The 22067-nt window shown below is 43.7% G+C and overlaps 1 protein-coding gene across 1 annotated transcript in view; it reads right to left on the reverse strand.

The window, feature by feature from the left end:
* Nucleotides 1-2871: 2871 nt before the first annotated feature.
* Nucleotides 2872-22067, reverse strand: part of lmtk2 (lemur tyrosine kinase 2) — a 119377-nt gene continuing 100181 nt past the window's right edge. Inside the window, exons 7-14 of the mRNA XM_084329517.1 lie at nucleotides 20057-20187; nucleotides 13944-14028; nucleotides 12989-13110; nucleotides 11957-12106; nucleotides 8719-11794; nucleotides 8435-8564; nucleotides 6255-6509; nucleotides 2872-5939 (exon numbers count right to left, since the gene is read on the reverse strand). Coding sequence (XP_084185643.1) covers nucleotides 5911-5939; nucleotides 6255-6509; nucleotides 8435-8564; nucleotides 8719-11794; nucleotides 11957-12106; nucleotides 12989-13110; nucleotides 13944-14028; nucleotides 20057-20187 — 3978 coding nt within the window. The 3' untranslated portion in view covers nucleotides 2872-5910. The remainder of the gene's footprint in view (nucleotides 5940-6254; nucleotides 6510-8434; nucleotides 8565-8718; nucleotides 11795-11956; nucleotides 12107-12988; nucleotides 13111-13943; nucleotides 14029-20056; nucleotides 20188-22067) is intronic.

A 22067-nucleotide genomic window follows, 5' to 3' on the forward strand; every position in this document is an offset into this window, starting at 1 on the left:
ATGCTCTCTGACTAGTATCAGTATCCATGCTCTCTGACTAGTCTCAGTATCCAGGCTCTCTGACTAGTATCAGTATCCATGCTCTCTGACTAGTCTCAGTGTCCATGCTCTCTGACTAGTATCAGTATCCATGCTCTGACTAGTATCAGTGTCCATGCTCTCTGACTAGTCTCAGTGTCCATGCTCTCTGACTAGTGTCCATGCTCTGACTAGTATCAGTGTCCATGCTCTCTGACTAGTCACCAGTATGCACACAATCTCCCCGTTCATACTGTAAGTCTACTGTATGTGATCTTGCTTTATATGATCTCGTTTGTCGATTGTTTCTTTTTTTTGTCTCATTTGCCTGATTGCATGCTATTTCACTTTTGAATTTATTTATTACGTATTTATTCGTTGGATTTTGTTTCTTCGCATATATTTTATTTTGCTCTGTTATGTGTTTGCAATGGAGTGATTTTTTTTCTTCTCCTGTGTTGCTTTACAAAATAAGTTATGCATCCCGACAACGTGGGCTTCCACATCAAATGCGGCAAATTGGGATATTCGGACTGTTATAAAGTGTACTATTGTTTTATTACAACAGAGAGCTTTGAAGAACAACAAACATTTCAAAACTATTTGTAATCGTTCACAAAATAACACCTCATTGTGTTTTTCACGTCAGTATTAACCCTCATCCTGACTATTTGCAGATACTTCTAAGACCACGCAGTGACTGCGACTATTGAAACGGTGTACAGCATTATTGAATGTTACCATTACTCGACGTCCTCATTACAAGGGGCATTGAACTGTGAAATAAAAACTCAAACAAAATATATGGATTTGTGGAATGTGTGCTTTTTTTTTTTACGTGTTTTCTATGAACTAAAAGTAACAGTAGAGTAAATAAACAACCCCTGATCCTTAATACAGTGGCAAACCAGTTGCAAACAGAAAGGCAGCCTTAAAGGGGCAGTTCACACACACAACAAATGTCCCCCTTACCTGGAGTGCCATCTATCCATCCAGATAGTTTTGGTTGTGATTCGCCTAGTTTTGGAGATGTCTGACTGGAGTTTGTACTCCATTGTATAGGGAGGTGTAGTGGTTACATCATTGTTGTTTCCGGCCGGTCCACCTCGCTTGAAATTGCAATGTATTTCCAATGGACACATTTCTAAATTGTCTCATTTAAAACAAACAGCATGAACATTGGCATGGTGTACCTTTTATGTGTGTATTCATCCACAATCTATAGCTCAACATGAAACTATTTGCAATTAATCGTAAAATAATTACGTATAATTTTATTTTAACCAAAAATGCTTAAACAATAATGTTAGTGATAGAAGGGAACTAATTTTGTGCAAAAGTGGAAAGTTTGCCAATGTTCATGAGGCACAATTATTACAATAGCCGATAATACATTTTCCCAATGATCAAAGTCTGCTTTATTGTCGCTTCTCATAATGTGCAAGACATACAGAGAAGTGAAATTTTATTTCCCCCTTCCCACGGTGTATATAAAAAAAGATCTAATATAAACATAAGTAACATATGGGACACGATGTACATACACTATACAGGACTATATAAACTGGCTAAAAAAATGAATGTATGATTGAAATAAATATAGGAGGTAAACGAGAACTTAGTGCAAATCTTAGATAAATCCCTATACGGGTGGACCGCGCAGGAAACTAAAGTTACGTCAGACTACACCTCCCTATTGGTACAAACTCTGTTTGAGCGGCAACAAATACATTTGAAAGACTCAAAAACACAATGTCTCTTTCCAGAAATCATCAATATATAAATCTGATGTCATGAAATCCTAAATATTTTAGAAACTGGAAACACCTAAGAAGTAGCCTTGCCATTTACAATTCGGGACACTTAATTGGAGGATTAAGGAAAAAGGGCGGGGTTTGAGATAGGCAATTAAAATTATTTAGGTGTTTTCCAACAACTCACAGAACAGCTTCTCACTCTGTGAAAGGCTCTTTGACGAATGAATGTGAACTTGCATCATTTTACAGAAAGCTACTTCGCATCTGAATAAACTCAGCATGACACATCAGCATGGGTGGAATTTGTATTAGCTGCAACCGAGCAGCTAGTATTGGTATTTTCCAAAAAAATATTAAAAAGCTTAATTTGCCATGCCATAGTAAGTGCTAGAGACATGACATTTTACACTGATAGATATCTGGATGCCAAGGCATCGCAACTAACACACCAATTGGCCAGATGGTGGCGCTAATAGTCAAAATATATAAGGCCACGGTATAACTTGTATGTCTGATTGACACTACACTTCATACACATATCCAGATACCCTGAATTTCCCCAAGGGGATTAATAAAGTATCTATCTAGCTATCCTTGATCTACAATTGACCCATCTCAAACTCTGCCCTGTTTTCTTGATCCATCAATCACAACTATGGGAGGATCAAGAAAAGAGGGCGGGATTTGAGATACATTTTGCATTGGGTACATTTTGCCACTAGATAAATGCATAAAGATGTCTAGACGTCTGGTTGAATCACATACCAAAGCAGCAAGTACCAGTAACAATAGGGGAGCTTCCTGTAGCCAGATTGATCGCAGTCTATCACTGCATGTTTATTCATATAGTTTGACCTTGAGTCAAACGTTTTCAAAGAAAATAGACAAATAGCATTTTGACATAAAAACACGAGGAAATGCAGTGTTTTGGCATGTATTTGTACGTAGTTATTCAATACATCCAAGAATATAACAAGATCAAAAAATATTTTTTCACTTCATGGGGTCTTTAAAAGACCCTTAAAAAAACAACAACATTTAGGCTTGAGGAAACCATACGAAAGTTCATCATATTAAATGACATCCAAACCCTAAATAGAAGTAAATTTGCATTTATTTCCATATTAAACAGTGTAATTATAAACATCTCATTCAATTACACTAAGCATGATCAAAATGAAGTAAAAATATTACAATTTTTTAAAATCTACAAGTTTAAAGGACAGCATGTATTTTCACATCTGCTTTTGTGTCTTAATTTATCTGCTCAGCTAATGACTGATATGTTGCTCTTTACATCGACTCAGCTTTAAATTACAAAATGAAACCTTATTACCTACAACTCAATTACATAATTTCCCATTTACAGACAAAAAAAATACATTTATATACATCAGTACAATTCAACATTAAGTTATACTTCTCAAATGTGCAAGATTTAGCAAATGTATACTGTAGTCGAGTAAAACATAAGGATTTCTTTAAATAAAATCGTTCAAGTTTAACTGAAGCACAGGCTGCTGGTTTTTCTTTTTTTTTCTCTTTTCTTTTTTTAAACAGAAGTTAACAATGTATAAGTAAGATACAGTGCCCACTGTAAGGGAGGAAAATGGCTGCCTATCCACAATGTGAATAGCAGCAGTTCAATAGATCACCAATGACAGAATTTCAAGGAGTCCTTGACAAGTCACTAAAACGGAGAGCTATACAGGTACTGCTGTGTATAACCCAGTGAGTCTGGAAGAACTGTTTTGTGATCAACTGTACATGAACATAAAATACATTGAGAAAACTCCTCTCTTTCATCTGTTACCCATTTGAATCATGTCACTTTACATAAATTGATCATGATACACACATACACCCCACCCACCCCTATTTTACAGTCGCCAATACAATGGTATGGTCTGCAAATTATATAAGATTGTTAGATAATGTCCACAATTGGGGGGGGGGGGGGGGGTAACTTATGCAGGGACACCGGTTTGACACAGTAAACAAAAACAAAAAAGTGAGCAGGCAAGTCTGCAGTGATAGTGAAATTAACTACAGTATAGCAGTTCTTTTTTGTTCTAGCAAATCCTTGCAGAGTTTAAAGTCTTTACTCTTTACCAAACAAATGCTGCCTTGATCACTACGACATCCTATGAACTCATACGCAAATCTCAACTCAACAGTGACATTGATTGCACATTTGTCTTACAAACACCTCAATTACATTTTCTTTTTTCAACATTCTGACACATTTCTCCTCTCACTTATTACACAATCTCAGTCACTAAATTTGTGGTTTTAAATTTTGTAGTGATATTGAACAGGGTGCAGTATCTTTACAGTAACATAGGCACTGTGAATAGTGCCCACTGATAAATAATTAGGACAATCCTGATACCATTAAAGCCACATGCAATATTGAAACCATGGCCTGTGGCACGTCTTATACATAAATAACTTATTTCTTTTCCACTGAATTTCCTTCTAAATGTATCTAGCGTGTAAGGCTGTTGACCATATTCCCACGGTGACCATTTTGCTCTAACGGCATACTCAGAATCCCATCCTGAGTATGACGTAAGAGCAAAATGGTCACTGTGTGAATGCTGAACCTTTCCGTGTCCTACAACACCTACCCGTCATTACAGAGAGATGTGGAAATGTTACAACTGTTCCTATAGCAACACACAGGAAGTGACATCAGTCAATTAAGATGCGTTATTAATTAAGTAAATGAGTGAATCATCCAATGACTGAATCGTCCAAATCGTTAAGTCTTACCCCTTTCATGGAAAAGCAGCTGTAGAAGCTCAATGTACAGACCAGGGCTGGGTAATGTGTTCGTTTGTATCAGTTATCTTCTAGCCGTGTTATTGCGCCAACATTTCCTTTTGGTATTTTGAGTTGTGATACACAATCCTGCCATCTATTTTGCTAAATTAATGATATAAAAAAAAGTGAATATTAAGTAAAAGTTCTCACAAAATAATTTCTGAAATATCAATTGAGTGCCAATTGAAAATGACAGTTTCAGTTTGATAATGCATCACACATCCAATTAATTGCAGTCCGATATGATGAACATATTGGAATATCCAACATGGGATTCTCATTACCCACGCAGATACTGTGATATAGTTAGCTATAGATAAAAAATTAAATGTCCCTCTGAATACCATGGTATTCATTATTCCATATTGCCCAGCCCTAGTAGTCTTCAGCTTATCTCCCAGTAGGAGATCGTGAAATACACCTGACAAGAGGGAAGGGATACAACAAATCAAAGTTCCAAAAAGGCAACTACCGTCATAATCGCACAACATTGTGAAAGAGCAAAAACAAACAAAGTTACAACCTCGGATCTTGAGTTTAGAGTTTTTAGGTCTGCAAAATGCAAAGAGCTTATTCCTATTTGGCTGCAGACACAAGCTTGCCAAGCCCACCATTTTGACTTCTGTTCAGTTCACTGGTTCAGGGCTTAAAAAAGTCTAGTCGTTGTCTCTTTTTCTTTTGTGGCGACACAAAAAATATCCTCTTGAGAAAGGAGTGCATTAACCAAGAAACAAACACAAACAGAAGAGGCAGCCAGACACTTGGAATGAGCTTGATGAGTCTTTAAAGCAAACATTAACTTAATAACTAAGAAGCTAGGTCCGTTTGCATTATGTTATGTCCGTTATGTTTTTCTTTTTTTCTCTCCACTGAATTGACCCATCCCAAACCCTGCCCTCATTTCTCCATCCTCCAATCACAACTGTTGCTTTCCCTCACTGAGGAAAGCAACGGTTGTGATTGGAGGATCAAGAAAAGAGGGCAGAGTTTGAGATGGGTCAATTGCACTGATAGGACACCACACTCGTCGATGTGGCGGGAGAGAGGCGATGGCTCAGAGACCAAGACCGGGCCGCGTCATCGTCGCTAGGAGGAGTTCTGTAGGTTTAGGGGAGAGTTGATGGCCATCTGTGTTATATAGTACAGTAGTCTTCTTCATGGCCACCTCCATGGGAGAAAAGAGCAGTTATGCCTGAGAGAAGCAAACCATGTCATCTGTCCTTAATTCAGCTACTACATTCCTGAACAGTGCGGAACACAGGTCCGTTCCTTGACAATTTGAAGGGGAAAGGTCCCTTCGCTGAGCAGGCTAGTCCTTCTCCCCATCTTCACTGCTCCCTGAGGGGGACACAAGAGGAAGAGGCAAAGAGTTAGGAGTAAATATGTCACCTGTGTGCGTCTAATACATACAGGAGTTTATTAAGTTAGTTAGTGGAGGAGATGGAGGATTACATAAAATGTGAAACTGTAAAATATACAATGTATAACTCAAGAAAAGAGGGCGCGGCTTGATAGGTCAATTGTATTTATGTTATTATACTGTTATGATGACATTATAACAAGCAAAGAATAAACATATGACACAATATTTTGTCCGTTTCGCCCCGCGCCCTACTCTAGAGAATGTTGGATGTGTCTGGAAGCTCTGCTTGCCTCCTTGTTCAATGTCAGAGTCTGTGACATGTGTGAGGGAGAAGCTGGCGATGCTGGCCGGGGAGATGGAGAAGCGGGAGTAGTTGGAGGAGGCGCTGGTCCAGCTGGGCTCCGTGCTGCGGCCCGTGGCGAGCGGAGGAGAGAAGAAGGTTGCAGACGAGGACATGGCCTTGGACAACGCCAGGTCCTTCGCCGCCTTGGACAGGAAGGAGGGCTCAGGGGAGGTGAAGTCATCGTCCCACTCAAAGCCTCCGCCTGTAGAGGGAGCAGCGAGAGCTTGTTCATTTAGCTGAACGCTTTTATCCAAAGCAAGTTCTGTACAACAGGTCAGCAAAAGGGTACAACTCTGGCAGCTAAGTAACATTGTTCATCAAACAGTGTTAAACTTGGGTGCTACAGTGTTGAGTGCATAGTAGTATAAAACGATTAGCATAGTAGGTAGTAATATATGCATGATAGTAAAAGACAATATATATATACTTTTTTTTTTCATTTCAGATATTGATTAAAGAAGTGTGTTTTTAGTCGACGGCGGAAAATTGGGCGTGTTTCGGCTGTCCTAACTGTGGTGAGAAGTTAATTCCATCATTGTGGAGCGAGGACAGAGAATAGCCTGCTTCTCTTTGATGATCCCCCGCAGCTCGGATAGGAGTGGGTCTGAGGTGGCCAGAAGATGTAGAGCGGATGGGTCTTGAGGGTGTGTAGTTAGAGATCATTGACCGGAGGTAGGAGGGAGTCATTCTCCTCACTGCACGGTATGAATGGGTCAACTATACAATGAGTGATGCACACTGTTGTCACTTGCTCAATAGAGTTTTAAATACGTTTTGGTCTCAGGCCTTCAAGCGCAAAGGTCCTGACTCATCATAGGCTGATTTACTCCACCAGCGCACGTGTCACAAAGATATTTATTCAGGTGTGCAAGAGACTTCTGATGACCCGTCAACTTGAAATGGCGCAGATGGAAAAAAGCAATATGGATATTAGGGGTGTAACGGTACACAAAAACCACGGTTCGGTACGTACCTCGGTTTTGAAGTCACGGTTCGGTACGGGTTTTCGGTACAGTGGGGGAAAGTTTGTCTTTCCATGTTCCACTCAGGGGTGATGTAGTGTGCAGTAACTGTTAGGTTAGGTAGGGCTGTCAACGAATATTCTATAGTCAAATGAATAACTTGTAAAAATGTGTAAAATTATAATAATATTAGATTGTGAAAAAAAACAGCCCCCGGTGGGCGTGGCCTGAATGCGCTGCATGACGGATAGGAGATACGCGACATCATTGAGCTGAACAACGTGCGCGTTTAATGAACAACAACAACCGCAACCATTGGTCGCAAAGACAGTGATTTGCACTCTGAGCATCTCAAGCCCCAGTTGGAAATACTTCAGATTTTGATTAACTTGTGGAACCTCGAGACAGTTTTATGCAAGCTACAGTATGTAAACTACAGCTGGCCTACCTTATTTTTTATGCTAACGCTATTTTGAGAGTTCTAGCGTCAAGAATGTAGCCTACTTTTTACTACTAATTGTAAATCATCCCTCAGGGTAAAACTTTATTGAATAGAGACAGAAGCGTCATGCAGGTCCCTAATGGTTTCATTACTATTTCCCGTTTCATGCCAAGGAAAATATATTGTTTCATGTTTATCACACCTTATTCTAAGGCGTATTGCTGTGTATGAATGTCCGTTCTATATGCCATAAACTACCATTATTAATTTGATCTCCAAGAGACAGCCCCTTCTCAATCTAGCACCAATTCCACTTCACGCAGAGAGAGAGAGAGAGAGAGAGAGAGAGAGAGAGAGAGAGGGTGTGTGTGTGTGTGTGTGTGTGTGTGTGTGTGTGTGTGTGTGTGTGTGTGTGTGTGTGTGTGTGTGTGTGTGTGTGTGTGTGTGATGCTATGCTAAATTACAGGTAATCTCTCAGTGTGTTCTGCATGTGCGAACCAAAGGTCCAGTACTGAAACTGTTCGGTATGGAATACGTGTACCGTTACACCCCTAATTGGATATGTGTGAGATGCATACTAAGTCCCAGATATTTCCCTAAACAATGGTATATGGGCACAGTGCTACTATGACTCACCGCCACCTAGTTACGACTCGACACCATCTTCTCTGGAAAAGTCTGCATTGTATTTTGATGAAGTACCTCTTTAAGTTTTACAATTACCTTCTTCATCTGTAGAGCTTTCAGAGTTGGTGAACCTGTTCAGATAGCTGGCAGTGGGCACTGGGCTGCTGAACTCTGATACCTGGCTATTCGAGCCTGAGTGGTCTCCTAGTTCCTTGGTTGGGGTCTCCTGAAATTAGAAAGAGTTAGTTGGTTAGTGAAACTGCACAATGTGAGATGGAACAATCTTGATTCACCACAAAGAAAGGCAAACTACTTCATACTAGCTATAGCCTACATAGAAGATAAGTCTGATGGGTGTCTTGACATAGACAATACTGTACCTGGTCAAACAGATAAACAGTGACATCATCGAAGAAGGACACAGCTCTTCGGGAGTTGTCTGCGTCTGCACCTGCGGGTGACAGGGTGGGTCTCGCTGCGATGTCCAGGGAGGTGGGCTTCAACAGGCTCTTCAGATTCTTTGCGCTGCTGTCTTCCGAGACAATGAGTGGCACCGGGTGCACGGCATCGTCATCGCTGTCCTCGCTGGAGCTGTGTAGCTGGTACGCCCGCATGTCATCGTCGGAGTCATCGCTGTTCTCGTCCTCTTCGTCGGCGTCCATCCCATCCTCCAGTCCGTCTGTCCCCGAGCCATCCCGCCTCCCCAGATAACGCCCTTCCATGTCTGGCTCTTTCATTTTGGGACCGTCGCTGGCGTAGGTCCTTGTTAGTTTAGCATGGAGCATGTGTTCTGGCAGTTTTGCTGAGGTAGCAGAAGAAGGTGGAGCCGAGGGTTCCTGATCTTGTGACTGTTGACTGGGCTCTGGTTGAGCAGAGGAAGCAAAGTCATGGAAGAATTCCAGTGTGTCCGTTTCTTCCTTGTGGTCAGCAATAGACTCTGGCATCTCCTTCTCAGAGATCTCATCAGTAGTTAAAACCAGCTCTGGCAAAATGCTCCCATCTTGGGGAACAGGCGTTTCATTTACATCAACCAGTGCTTCGGGAACTACATGAGATTCCTGCTGAGAAACCAAGGAATCCAACACTCCTTCCACTGAAACCTCAGCTGATGGAGCTCCAGTGTCCCCACGGGCCTCGTCATTAGAGTTCCTCGTCCACGAGACTTCAGCAGAACTTCCCACGTTAGCCTCTTCAGACTTCTTCTCGGGTTCCGATTCATTGTCCGAGAAGTAGGCAGAGTCTCTGTAGTTACCACCCATGAAGGGTTCCTCACCGGGAGCTATAGGCTCTGGCTCTTGGTCTTCCTCGTTCTCCTCCTCCTGGGCATTCAGCCCACTCTCCACTTCAGAGACTACGATTTCTGGTGGAACCAGTATCGTCGTGGTTGTGGGCTCCCCCATTTCCTCTTCTTCCACAACACGTGTGCCATTTTCCACCAAGGAGTGGTCTGTGTCGATGGGCTGGGAGTTCCACTCAGGAGACTCTAGGTTCTCCGTCTCATATCCACTGTCTGCTATTTTGTACGGAGGCTGGAGCTTGTGCGGAGCTCCTGGAGTGCTCAGCTCTTCTACCTGTGCTTCTAGCCTGTGGATGTCCAGAGAGTCCAGGGAGTCTGGGGTCTCAGCAGAGTTCTCAATTGTGGGCAAAGTGGTGGAGACACTGTCTTCCAGTAGGCTGTCCTGGCTGATCTGGTCCATCGATGGCCCCGAAACCATCAGTGAAGACACGGCAGGAGGAATGCCATCATCATCCACAATGGATTCTTCGTGGTCAGAGAGGGCAGTTTCAATTTCAATCTCTGCATCGTCAATCAGTTCACTGAATGGATCATTGCTTGTTAGGCCTTCACTGTGGCCATTGTCTGGAGGGGATGCATGCACTTCAAAGTCAGCAAGCTCTTCGATTTGCACAGGCTGTACACTATCCTTTGAGGTTCCAAGGTCATCTTCAAGGCAGGGGATTTTGGCATCTGTGCACAGAGAGTCTGTTATGGCACTTTCAGAAAGCATGGGGGATTGGTTACTACTAGTTGTATTGACAGGAACCTCGATTCTCTCTGAGGCAGAGTCAAAAGCAGAGTCTATCCCAGTGTCTGAGGAATGCGGCAGACCAAGGTCTTCACTGAAAGAACTATTTCTAACTGGCAGCTGGTTGTCTGAGAATTCTTCTGTAACCAGTGTAATGGAAGGCACCAGTGTTTTGTTTTCCACCAGAGGTTGACGGAACTCCCCCAAGAAGTCCACAAGTTCCACTTTTGGGGATGTACTACTTGCTACAGGTTTTAAGTGGGTTTCTGCTATGTTTAATCGGTCTAAGTTCTCCAGATTGTCCCACGAGCTCATTTTGAAGCTTTCCTCTGGAACATGGGCTAGCCCAGGCGAAAGGAAGTTCTGCTGTAGACTCATACTTTTCCCTGATAAACTAGAGTCATCTTTCATCAAGTTATTCTCTTTGAGGAACAGGAAGTTGTCAGATAGTTTCTCAGTGTTCAGAAGCCTCCTCATGTCTACCTTCTTCTCCTCCAGACGAGTGGCTTCTGAACGTACCCCTAAAAAAGAGTCCCCTAAGTTTTTCTCTGTATCTACCTCATGGGCTTCTAAAGATGCACCCTGCTGGAAAGGGTTCCCATTGCGTTCCGGGAGCTCCATGAAGCTTGTTCTCCAGGAAGGAGTATCTTCCTGTTTGGAGTCACCCTCGCTGAAGATGTTGGTATGGTAAGGACTGTCGTTCTCCAGAGATGACCAGACGTGGCTGTCCGGTAAGAAGGAGTCCTTGGAGTCAATACTTTGGTGGAAGAAATCTGCATCGGTGCTAGACTCGTCAAGGCGGACATCTTGAAGGACAACAAACTGCTGCCTGTCTGATGTCGTGTCGACGTCCAATCCTCTGTTCTCGTTTCCCGTGACAGTGCTCTCCCCTTGCTCTTCTAGCTGGATGTAATACTCATTCCCATTGGAGGGTTTCTGAGCATCAAATACAGGCAAGATCCCGGGAATTCCCGAAGGAGTGCTCCCAGTTTGTGTGCCCCCCGTTTTGGCGACAGGATCTGGGAAATGGGCCTGGATGTCCTCACTGGAAGCTGGGAAGAACATACTGTGGTAGTTCAGCGTGGTATCCATAGCCGAACGTCCGTGGCTGCTGTCATAGTGGTCATGCTTGGCTGCCTCCCAGACATACTCAAAGCTGAGGCCTCTGCTGGTTTCAGTGACAGTGAGAACCTCGTCGATCTCGGGTCGCAGGGCATCTTCGGCGAACTGCTCCAGGATGGGGTAAGAGGAGTGGCTGACTGTGGTCTGGCGGTTGGCGGGGTTAGGCTTGAGAGCGTCCCAGCGTTGCTCGAAGTCCTCCTCCATGTCCTTCTGGCCCTGCATGCGCAGGTAGGTGAGCAGTCGATGGACTTCCTCCGCCGTGGCCCGCTTGTCAGGGGACAGCCAGCAAAACTGAAGCACCTCATACCTGCAGTTACAAGAACGAAGACAGTAACATACTTTTACAATGCACTAGTAGGCACAACATCAATCACTATGCACTTAATAGAACCTATACATACATTTCGGGATACAATTCTATGTTCGAATTTCATTTAAGCCAGAGGATCGTGGTTGGAAAGAGTCTCACCATCTGTCCGAATAGGGAAGCTCCAGCTGTGGCTTGAAGAGTTTGATCTGCTGCTCCCTGATCACATGGTTGAGAACCTCACGGTTAGACATGTGTGGATAGGGCTGGGCCGCACTTTCAAACAGCTCCCAAAGCGTCACCCCCAGTGCCCTGCACACAGCCCAGAGGAACACAGCTGTTATGGTTCATTGGAAGTTTCTCTCATCAGTGAATGTGTAAATCAAAATTGTCTGCACAAAAATGTGGTTAATTTACTTCCAAACTCTGAATGGGAAATCGTGTTACTTTGCAATTGAAACGACGTGATTCATAAAACAAATGATAAACGGCGGTCATAACAGGTGCCAAACATTTTAATATTCTCGAAGCGAAAGGCGAGTCACTGCTTACATAAGGAACACTCTTGACAATTAAACATATCCTTATTCAGGGGTAAATCTGGTCTAACTAGACATCCCTTATGTAAGCTTGTGATTTACGACTGGGAGACATAAGGGCACTGAGCCATGAGCTCATCAGGGAGGGGTTGCAGGGAGTGTACAGTGCGGGGGAGATGCCTGCAGTGTCAGGGTCTTTTTCCCCCTCTTCAGACGATAGCCTTACCAATGGGATTTACAGCCTAAAAGAGAAAGCAGTTTGAGGTATCAGCAAAGAGGGCTCATTTTCAAAGACGCTTGTAACTTCTCCAGCAATAGGCCAGGAGGTTTACTGCAGGGCCATTACTGTAGTGTTCCGACGAGGGTTCCTTCTATGTATAGATGAAATTACTTGGGCTGGAATATCCCTTACGCCTCGCAATGTGCAATAAAAGCGGTGTGAATATTCGTGGTATTTAAGCTCAGTGTGGATTATCCTGCCTCTGCTCCGAGTACCTTCATTCAGAGGAGGCATGGGAGCTTATTTTATGTTCACATACGAGAGATCTTGTATGAGTTCACGGCAGCATATTTCTTTTCCCCCTCATTCCACCACTGCTACTGTAGCTCTTTGTGTATGCCGGTCGTCAGTGATGAGATGTAGGCGTGTACCCACCACACATTGCCAGGCTTGGTTTGCTCCATGGTTATCACGCCCCCGTGGCGCTCACCCACCAGCTCGGGGGCCAACCAGCGCAGGGGTGCGGACACATCATCCTCCGTGATAATGTAATCCTCCTGCGAGGACGAGAGAAGGGATTCCAGTCAAGCATTGTAAGATACCACTTTTACATACTATGGAACTTTCAGACACATGTTAGAAATTCACACACGGCCTGCAAAATCTCCACCTCATTACAGGATGCTTTAGAACCGGATCAGCATCAGAAATAGACGCATGCGTGTGCATGCACCGACACACACATTCTAATGTGGGCCACAAATAGAAGTGTTTGGTGACCTTATCTTATGAACATAACGTTTAGCCAAATTGACCTCAAAGTATCTCAAACTCTGCCCTCTTTTCTTGATCCTCGACAGTCATGATTGGAGAATCAAGAAAGGAGGGCGGCGATTGAGATTGGTCCATTTAGACGTCAGCATTATTTGAGGAATGCTGTGGGGCAGAACTGCCTTAGCTCGTATGCCACGTTTTAAGTTACACTTTGGTTAGGTCTTAATTCTTCAGCAAACTATGTCAGGGGTCAAAGACCACTGACTGTACACCGCCCCTCCCCACCCCCACCCCCACACACTGGATAATGCACATCTCCTCTCTGCTAGCTGCTCTGGTCTTTAAAAGGTTAAGCTAAAGCCCCTCCGGCATGGGACAAAATACACAGATCCAAACTCATATGATAACAATAATAATAATAATAATAATAATAATAATAATAATAATAATAATAATAATAATAATAATAATAATAATAATAGCAACAATAATAATAATAATAATAATAATAATAATAATAATAATAATAATAATAATAATAATAATAATAATAATAATAATAATAGCAACAACTATGTATTGTAAACATAGTTTGAATTAGAAATGATCCTCTTACTTTGTATCTGTAGGGTCCAATCCCATAGTCCCCCACTTTGACAGTAAAATCCGCTGTTAGATAGCAGTTCCTCAAGGCCAAATCACTGCGAGAGGAGAGAGAAGCAGGCAGAGGCATGAGACGTCGGGATATTTATAGCAAAGGGGAGGTTAGGGATTCACGGTGCTAAATCTGTGCCACCATCTTGAATTGATTATCACTTTGGTTATAAACCTATGATAATTATTGGCAAAGGCACACTTTCCTGATGTTTTCATGTCCACCAACAGCACCAAGAACAACAAACAAGTTGTCTTTGTTTAGTCAGCTGTGGTCGACTATGTGCTGCCCTCCAGTGGTCGTTCACTGGAACTGCATTTTGGACGAGGGGACCGGGGCTATGCGACCCTACAGGTTTCAACAAGGTCCATTGTTTGATTGTTTCCAATCTTGCAAACATCAACAAGGGGTTTTAAACCTCTCGTCATTGATCTCAAAGGCCACGAACAAGAGCCCGGGAACAAGACACCCGAACAAGGGTCACAAAATGGAATCAACCAAATGGAATCGCGACAACAGGTGTTTTCAGTCGCTTCTGCTCTCCCCCTTGCAACGAAATCACGGATGTTGGAGTTTTTCCCAACTCACTCACACAGCAGCAGGATATGCTACTCTGGGAGAAGCCCTGGCTGGACAGACTACTAGTGGCAGGCTGGCCAGGAGGGGGCGTGGGGAGGTATTGGGACCATATGGTAGCTCATTCACACCGAGGGAGCGGTAGGCTCCGGTTTCCCCATGGCCCAGTGGCATTCCCTGTGCATGAGTCTCAAGAGTGTGTCGCTCTCTCTCCCCCCTCATGTCCGTGGACATCGCTGACACTAGTGGTCTTGCTTGCAGACGGCCGAGCTACTGTCAGGCCTACTGAAACCCCTGCAAGATAAATGGAGAGATATTTTAAACTCTCCTGTCCCCGGTCCTCAGCTATTGGCAAAGAGCCCAACATCCAGTAACACTGGTGGGTCACTGAGAATCGTGTCCAAGATCTTAACCCTACAAGGCAAATCTGTGGCGAGGCAGCGACACCAGTCACGGACTGAATGCTCTTTGGTGCTTTTTGTGCAAGCAGATTCTTGGCCTCTTTCGGCCACTAAGAACAAATGAAAATAGCCCACTCTCGTACAGTTATTTAGAATTATACGACTCCAATTCAAATTAACTCTAATTAATTAGGCTCAACTCTAATAAATACAATACATTTTCACAGCATTAAAGAATATCTGAGACGGAACAAAGCAGGAATTCCCTGAGACATCAGTATTGTGGTACTGAAGGGGACACAGGGTTATTCTGTCTGAAGCTGCATCTGGGTATCCTCTCTGAAACTAGACAGCTTTATGCGCACAGTCATGGCAAACGACATGGGATCATTGCACCACTCAAAACTATCAAAACAAAATCATGCACAAACAAAACCTGCCAGAGGGGTGTAATCCACCATTATTATTACATACATGGATGACTCGTCCTTCTATCAATCTTGACTTTCACTTTCGCTTTTGAAATGTGTATTGTGTGTAAGTAGGGGCTTCAATTACGACATGGCGACGTGCCATTAAGAGAGGGCATGAATTTGCTGGGTACTGAATTACTGAGTGAGTTAGTGATGGTGTGTGGCCCTGTGAGATACAAGCTGATCTGTCATTGGACACAGCCCCCAATGGCCCTGTGAGATACAAGCTGAGCTGTCATTGGACACAGCCCCCAAAGGTCCTGTGAGATACAAGCTGAGCTGTCATTGGACACAGCCCCCAATGGCCCTGTGAGATACAAGCTGAGCTGTCATTGGACAAAGCCCCCAAAGGTCCTGTGAGATACAAGCTGAGCTGTCATTGGACAAAGCCCCCAAAGGTCCTGTGAGATACAAGCTGAGCTGTCATTGGACAAAGCCCACAAAGGTCCTGTGAGATACAAGCTGAGCTGTCATTGGACAAAGCCCCCAAAGGTCCTGTGAGATACAAGCTGAGCTGTCATTGGACACAGCCCCCAAAGGTCCTGTGAGATACAAGCTGAGCTGTCATTGGACACAGCCCCCAATGGCCCTGTGAGATACAAGCTGAGCTGTCATTGGACACAGCCCCCAATGGCCCTGTGAGATACAAGCTGAGCTGTCATTGGACACAGCCCCCAATGGCCCTGTGAGATACAAGCTGAGCTGTCATTGGACACAGCCCCCAAAGGTCCTGTGAGATACAAGCTGAGCTGTCATTGGACACAGCCCCCAATGGCCCTGTGAGATACAAGCTGAGCGGTCATTGGACAAAGCCCCCAATGGCCCTGTGAGATACAAGCTGAGCGGTCATTGGACAAAGCCCCCAATGGCCCTGTGAGATACAAGCTGAGCTGTCATTGGACACAGCCCCCGAAGGCCTTGTCTACACTTGCATAATTTCTAAGGGTCTTGTTTTGCAAAAGAAAAATGTTGTCGAGTGGTTTTCAAAACCTTTGATGTGACCTGTACAAAATGTATGTTAACGTACAAGGTACAAAAACCACAAAGAGCTGATCATTGGAACGTTAACAATGACGCCCCAGAATGCGCATTCATAGCAACAGCAACTAGTCCATCTGAGAATTACAATCCATATCGATCCTTCCTCAATGCTAAGCTAGTTGAAAACTTCACACCCATCAATACATGAATTCACATGAATATGGCGACCGCGACAGATTAGCTTTAGAGATGAGTTTGGACAACTTTTTGCAACAGCATTTTTGGACAATTGTTGCAACCTACACACCCGCAGGTGCAGCTAAACCCCTTCAATAGTGTCCTAAAGGTATCCGGATCCACCTCCTGGACGGTTCAAAGGAAAATGTTACACAACGCCTCAAAATGGTTCAAAGTGTAAGTGGTTATAGCGCCAAAGAAACTCACAACCATGTTTTCGGGACAAGCTTCGTCAAAACTGGGCTGACAAATTGGAATTATAACTGGACCCGTGTGTGTGTGTGTGTGTGTGTGTGTGTGTGTGTGTGTGTGTGTGTGTGTGTGTGTGTGTGTGTGTTCTTCTGGATCCCCCCCCCCCCACACACACACATTGCTAAGCTAAGACCTCAGCTTTGGAGTTTGGCCAGATTCACACTACCCAGAGTCCCAGAGGGCTTTGCGCTCACTGCACCATCCACAGCTTCCCTGTGGGCGTAGCCAAAGGGCTGCCAAAAGGTAAATCAATTTGTGCGTTCCTCAAGGAAAGTGCCACAGTAATACTTTTACGGTGGTCATTTGGAAGCTTTTGTACAGTACAGTGACATGGATAAAAAACCTTCAATATGAGGCTATCCACTTACAGTCAAAGAGCAGAATCATCATATCCCTGTAGCAGGTGACAGCTGATACCCAGGCAATGCGTGGGAGCTGTGTAATTGGAACCCCTGGGGCTTATTCTGAGCATGCAAAACAGAGCCCATGAGCTGAGCGTCGTATGTTACAGAATCCTCCCGTTCCCAACCCCCAACCCACCGGCCCGCTGGCCGCTGGTAGCGAGACACCCGCTAGGGGTAAAAATTCAAACGGAGCCCTTTTGCCGCACACCCCTTTTTTGGAGAAAGTCCTGAGATTGGTTGGACAGTATAGACAAAACATAAACACAGTAGGCAGAGGGCTTTCCAACTATATATACCATAACATTTAATTTAAAGGCTGAGTCCCAATTAAAAGGCAGAGTCCCTTTTACTCGCCAGATATGCCTACATGTTTTGACAAATAAACACCGGTCTATTTTAGCCGTTTAGAAGGTCTAAACTAATTGTTTTTCCAGTTACAACGGGTATAGTTTTGTGTTTCTTTTGCAATCATACGTCCAAAAATGTGCGACGGTGGCTCAGGAGGTAGAACAATCGCCTGGTAATCTGAAGGTTCCCGAAATCTCCTCCCGGCAGTGTGTCGAAGTGTCCTTGAGCAAGACACTTGACTCCTAACTGCCGATGAGCAGGTTGGCACCTTGTGTGGTTGCCTCCACCGTCGGTGTGTGAATGTGAGGCATAAGTTGTAAAGCACTTTGGATAAAAGCGCTATATGAATGCAGTCTATTTACCAAATACAGCAGCAAGACATTTCTCTCTCCAGTACGCTCTGTATATCCCTCTCTCTCTTAACACGCTTACAATACAAAACAAATCCATCTACCGTGCACCCGCACAGTGTACATGTAGAGCCATCATCCATGATTTAACACTGATCCTCATCATCACAACACAATGCGTGCTAGTGTATATTTAATGTTAACTCAAAAGATATAGCGTGCCTGCATGACAACTGTCATTTTACTCACCATTAGTGACAACATTTATACAGAGTGAAACTTTCAGAGAACATCTCCACTCCTCCCGACTGGTCTCTCTCCATCTCTCTCTCCCTCAGATTGCGTGAGGTTGACGCTACAAGGAGAATTATCTGTCTCTATCTCCCTCTCGCTCTCTCAAATGAATGATTTGCAATTGATATGCAATTCATTTTCATACAGGTAATATTCATACCTATTTAAATAAACAATATGATAGTATTTCTCATCTTTTGTGAGTTTTGGGTGAAATTAATTAAAGGCTGGCTATATATATATATAGCTACACAACAGGTTTAAGATTGGCCTAAAGTATTCATTCAATAAGATTTAATCTGTTGATGTCAATCTTACTTGAGTATTAATTTAGTTAAATATCAATAGAATATCTAGAAATGTGATTTCATTGGATGTGCACTGACAACTAATGCTTGTATATCTTATCGTGTGTTGTCATGTTTGTTTATGTGTTTGTTTAAAAAATAATAAAAAAATAAAATACAAAAAAAGAATATCTAGAATTGTTCAGTGGGCAAGGCGCTCACCACGAATACTGGAGACGCTGGGTTCGCCTGTTCGAGCCCAGCGCTCCACATTGCTTTCAGTTTAGCTGGTTGTCCGTACTAATACACATTGGCAGTATTAGGGGGTGGGAAACTGATGGGTGGGGATCGGGCGTTGTGGACAGCGACTCCTACAGGTCGGTTGGTGCGCCTGCGCAGTAGAATCAGGAAGCGATGGGGGCGGCGCCCCTCCAAAGCACAGACCCCTGACGCTGAAAGATCGCGCCGCGCAGGTGAAAAGATGAGACTGCTGTTACCTCGAGTATCGGAGGGGATTTGTGCTATGCATGACTTAGTCCACATTGCAGCCGGCTTGTGGGAGGCAAGAAACAGCGTTCGAGACAGGGGAGGGTTGAATTGGATGATACGAAATTGGGATGGGAGAAAAATAGAAAATGGGAGAAAAAGTGGATAAAAAAAATATATATATATCTAGAATTATCACAAATATATGATTCCTTAAATAGGTGTAACCCAACCCACCAAACAAACAAAAGCCAGGACATAATCATTTACTTCATGGTATCAGCACATTTGATACGCAATCAATCAAACAACCATACGACCAAACAACATTGTTTGCGAATTTTCGGTCTGGAAAAAGTCATAAAAATGTCAGCACCATGACAACAACTATCAAGTACTAGAACTAATGTTCTACTGTACTGACGTCATCCTTCCATGTGTAATTGTGTGTGTGTGCGTGTGCGCACGTGTGTGTGATGACTTGTCGTACAGAACAACACAACTCATTAAGTCTGCATTTGTACCTCATTGTCTTTCACTGTACTTAGGTTGTACTTTAGTTTGTATATTGTATTGTATATTGTATATATTGTATAGTGTTATTCCTCCTTTACTTTTTTTTACTGTATGAAGCACATTCTCAGGGGCTCATACAGAACAAAGCATTTCACTGTGAAGTACATGTACGTTTACAAATAAAAACAAACTTGAAACTTGAACTTGTAAGTCGCATTGGATAAAAGCGTCAGCTAAATGACTAAATGTAAATGTAAAATGTGTGAAAGGGGGTGTTGGCATGCAGGAGTAAAACAGAGCAGAGAGCGCCTGTCGTCATACCCAGCCGGAGCATTGCTCTGACGAGAGCTGCATTATTCAACAAATTACAGGGTAGGTACTTTAGACAAACATCATATACTGCTTAACTGTGGGCCTAGCTAAGTCCCCAGCAAACTGCCAGGGGAGTGTTGCAGGTGTGAAATGCTACCTGTGCAGGAAGTTGTGTTTGTGGAGGTGAGTGACACCGGCAGCGATTTCACAGGCCATCTTCTGCAGCTGCAGCAGCTCAGCATTTCTGAACATCCAATCCTGCTGAGACAGGTAGCTCCGCAGGTCGCCCTGGAAGAAACACACAAATGAAGAGTCCACCCGTCTAGAGAAGAAACCACAAACAATATCAAACATTTAGCAAATGGTCATTCTAGTACAATTGTGTTAGTGTGCCCAGTACTAAAAAAATAAACAGCAGCATTGGCTAAACTAATGTAAACATGCAGTGTGCAAAGGCTGCCACACAGGGGCAGTCAACTCTCTCTGCCACTCTCGTCTCTTCAGCGCTTCTCTTACTGCTGATAGGGGAGAGCACCAAATAAGGGTAAGGCTGTTTCATAGACCTCTATGCTGTGTCACAGATATTTATAAATACAAACAGCCCAGCTCAGGTCAGTGGAAGAGAATCGTGCCTCGCTACTGGGTCAGGAGTCCGGGGCCATGATCCAAAGCCTAGTTTGGGATGGGGGTGATGGGAACAGGCGGTGTCGTGAAGAAACATCTTAATTGTGCCCTGACCAAATGCTCACACAGTGTGAGATAGAGGAGCTAGTCCCCATGCCAGGATGGAACCAACACACTGACGAAGTCCGTACACAGATAGCTTCATCTCTATTCAGATCGGAGGCCGTCCGGTACACAGTGGTGACCGACTCCTGAGGGAATGCACGTTTTGCATTGCAACAGTGGTCTCAGCTGTGCGTGGGATCATGCAGACCAGACTGAGCGCCTTTGAAAAAAAAAACTATATAAATCCGATGTATTATTAAATAGGTGTGCATTGTGCAGCAGGAAACGCAAAATGCACTGCTATCGTCGGGCTCACCGCTGGGTAGAGTAGCCGTAATCCTAAAGCGTTCTAACATGACTCAGAATCAGAATCAGAAAGGTCTTTATTTGCCAAGTACCGGTAGTTTTCACATACAAGGAATTTGCTTTGGTCGTTTTCGGTGCGACATTAGTGGACAGACATTAACAGACAGATAATACAATAAAGAGGTGGAGTAGGATCAAATGAAATAATGAACTAAGTTGAGCACAATAGAATATAATATAATTATGAAATAAAATAAAATATAGGCCAGGCACCAACCCAGAGTTGAGCTGCATTTTGGCGGTGCGTCAAAGTGGAAGACGTGGTTTACAGGTAGTGAGTGGTACATCAGAAAGACACGTAGCCCCACCTAGTAATAATCTCAAAAGGGGACAAAGCTTTGCATCTGAAGATCATGCTTCTGATTGACTCCTCAGTCCTCCCTAGTGAATCTGTGTATGTATGTGTGTGCGTGTGTGTGCGTGTGTGTATGTGTGTGCGTGTGTATGCATGTGTGTGTATGTGTGTGCGTGTGTGTGTGTGTGTGTGTGTGTGTGTGCGTGCGTGCGTGTGTGCGTGTGTGTGCGTGTGTGTGCGTGCATGTGTGTGTCAGTGAGTGAAGGACCAGGTACTGCAGGAGCACCTCAGGGATCATGTTCATCCCCACGGGGGCTGGTCCCAGGAGACTCCCCCCGTCCCCCGGAGCAGAGAGCTCCCATGTGGAATGTGCTCGTAAAAACACACACACACTCCACAGGGTCTCACATAGTATATGAGTCGCTTTCGGTAAAAGTGTCAAAGCCACATGACTCAAAAGTTAGAGTGTGGGTGTGTATGTGTATGTGCAGGGGTGTAAAAAGTACCCAGAAATTATACTTAAGTGAAAGTAAGGGTACCGTCTCAAAATCTTATTCAAGTAAAAGTATCTGGCTAAACTTTAAACTCTAAACTTTTTTTTATTCCGGGGCAATGCAATGTTCCGTTTCGTCCTGTTTAATCAAATATCCCCGATTTCTAGTCTTGCACAAGGACCAATCAGCATGGGTATGGGCGGGTTAATTTTCCATTGATGGGGATTTGATTGGCTGTTTTTAAATAAAGTGCGGCCGCAGGATTAATAACGTAACACATATAA

Source organism: Notolepis coatsorum (assembly GCF_963971535.1).
Source record: "Notolepis coatsorum genome assembly, chromosome: 14".
Taxonomy (NCBI): domain Eukaryota; kingdom Metazoa; phylum Chordata; class Actinopteri; order Aulopiformes; family Paralepididae; genus Notolepis; species Notolepis coatsorum.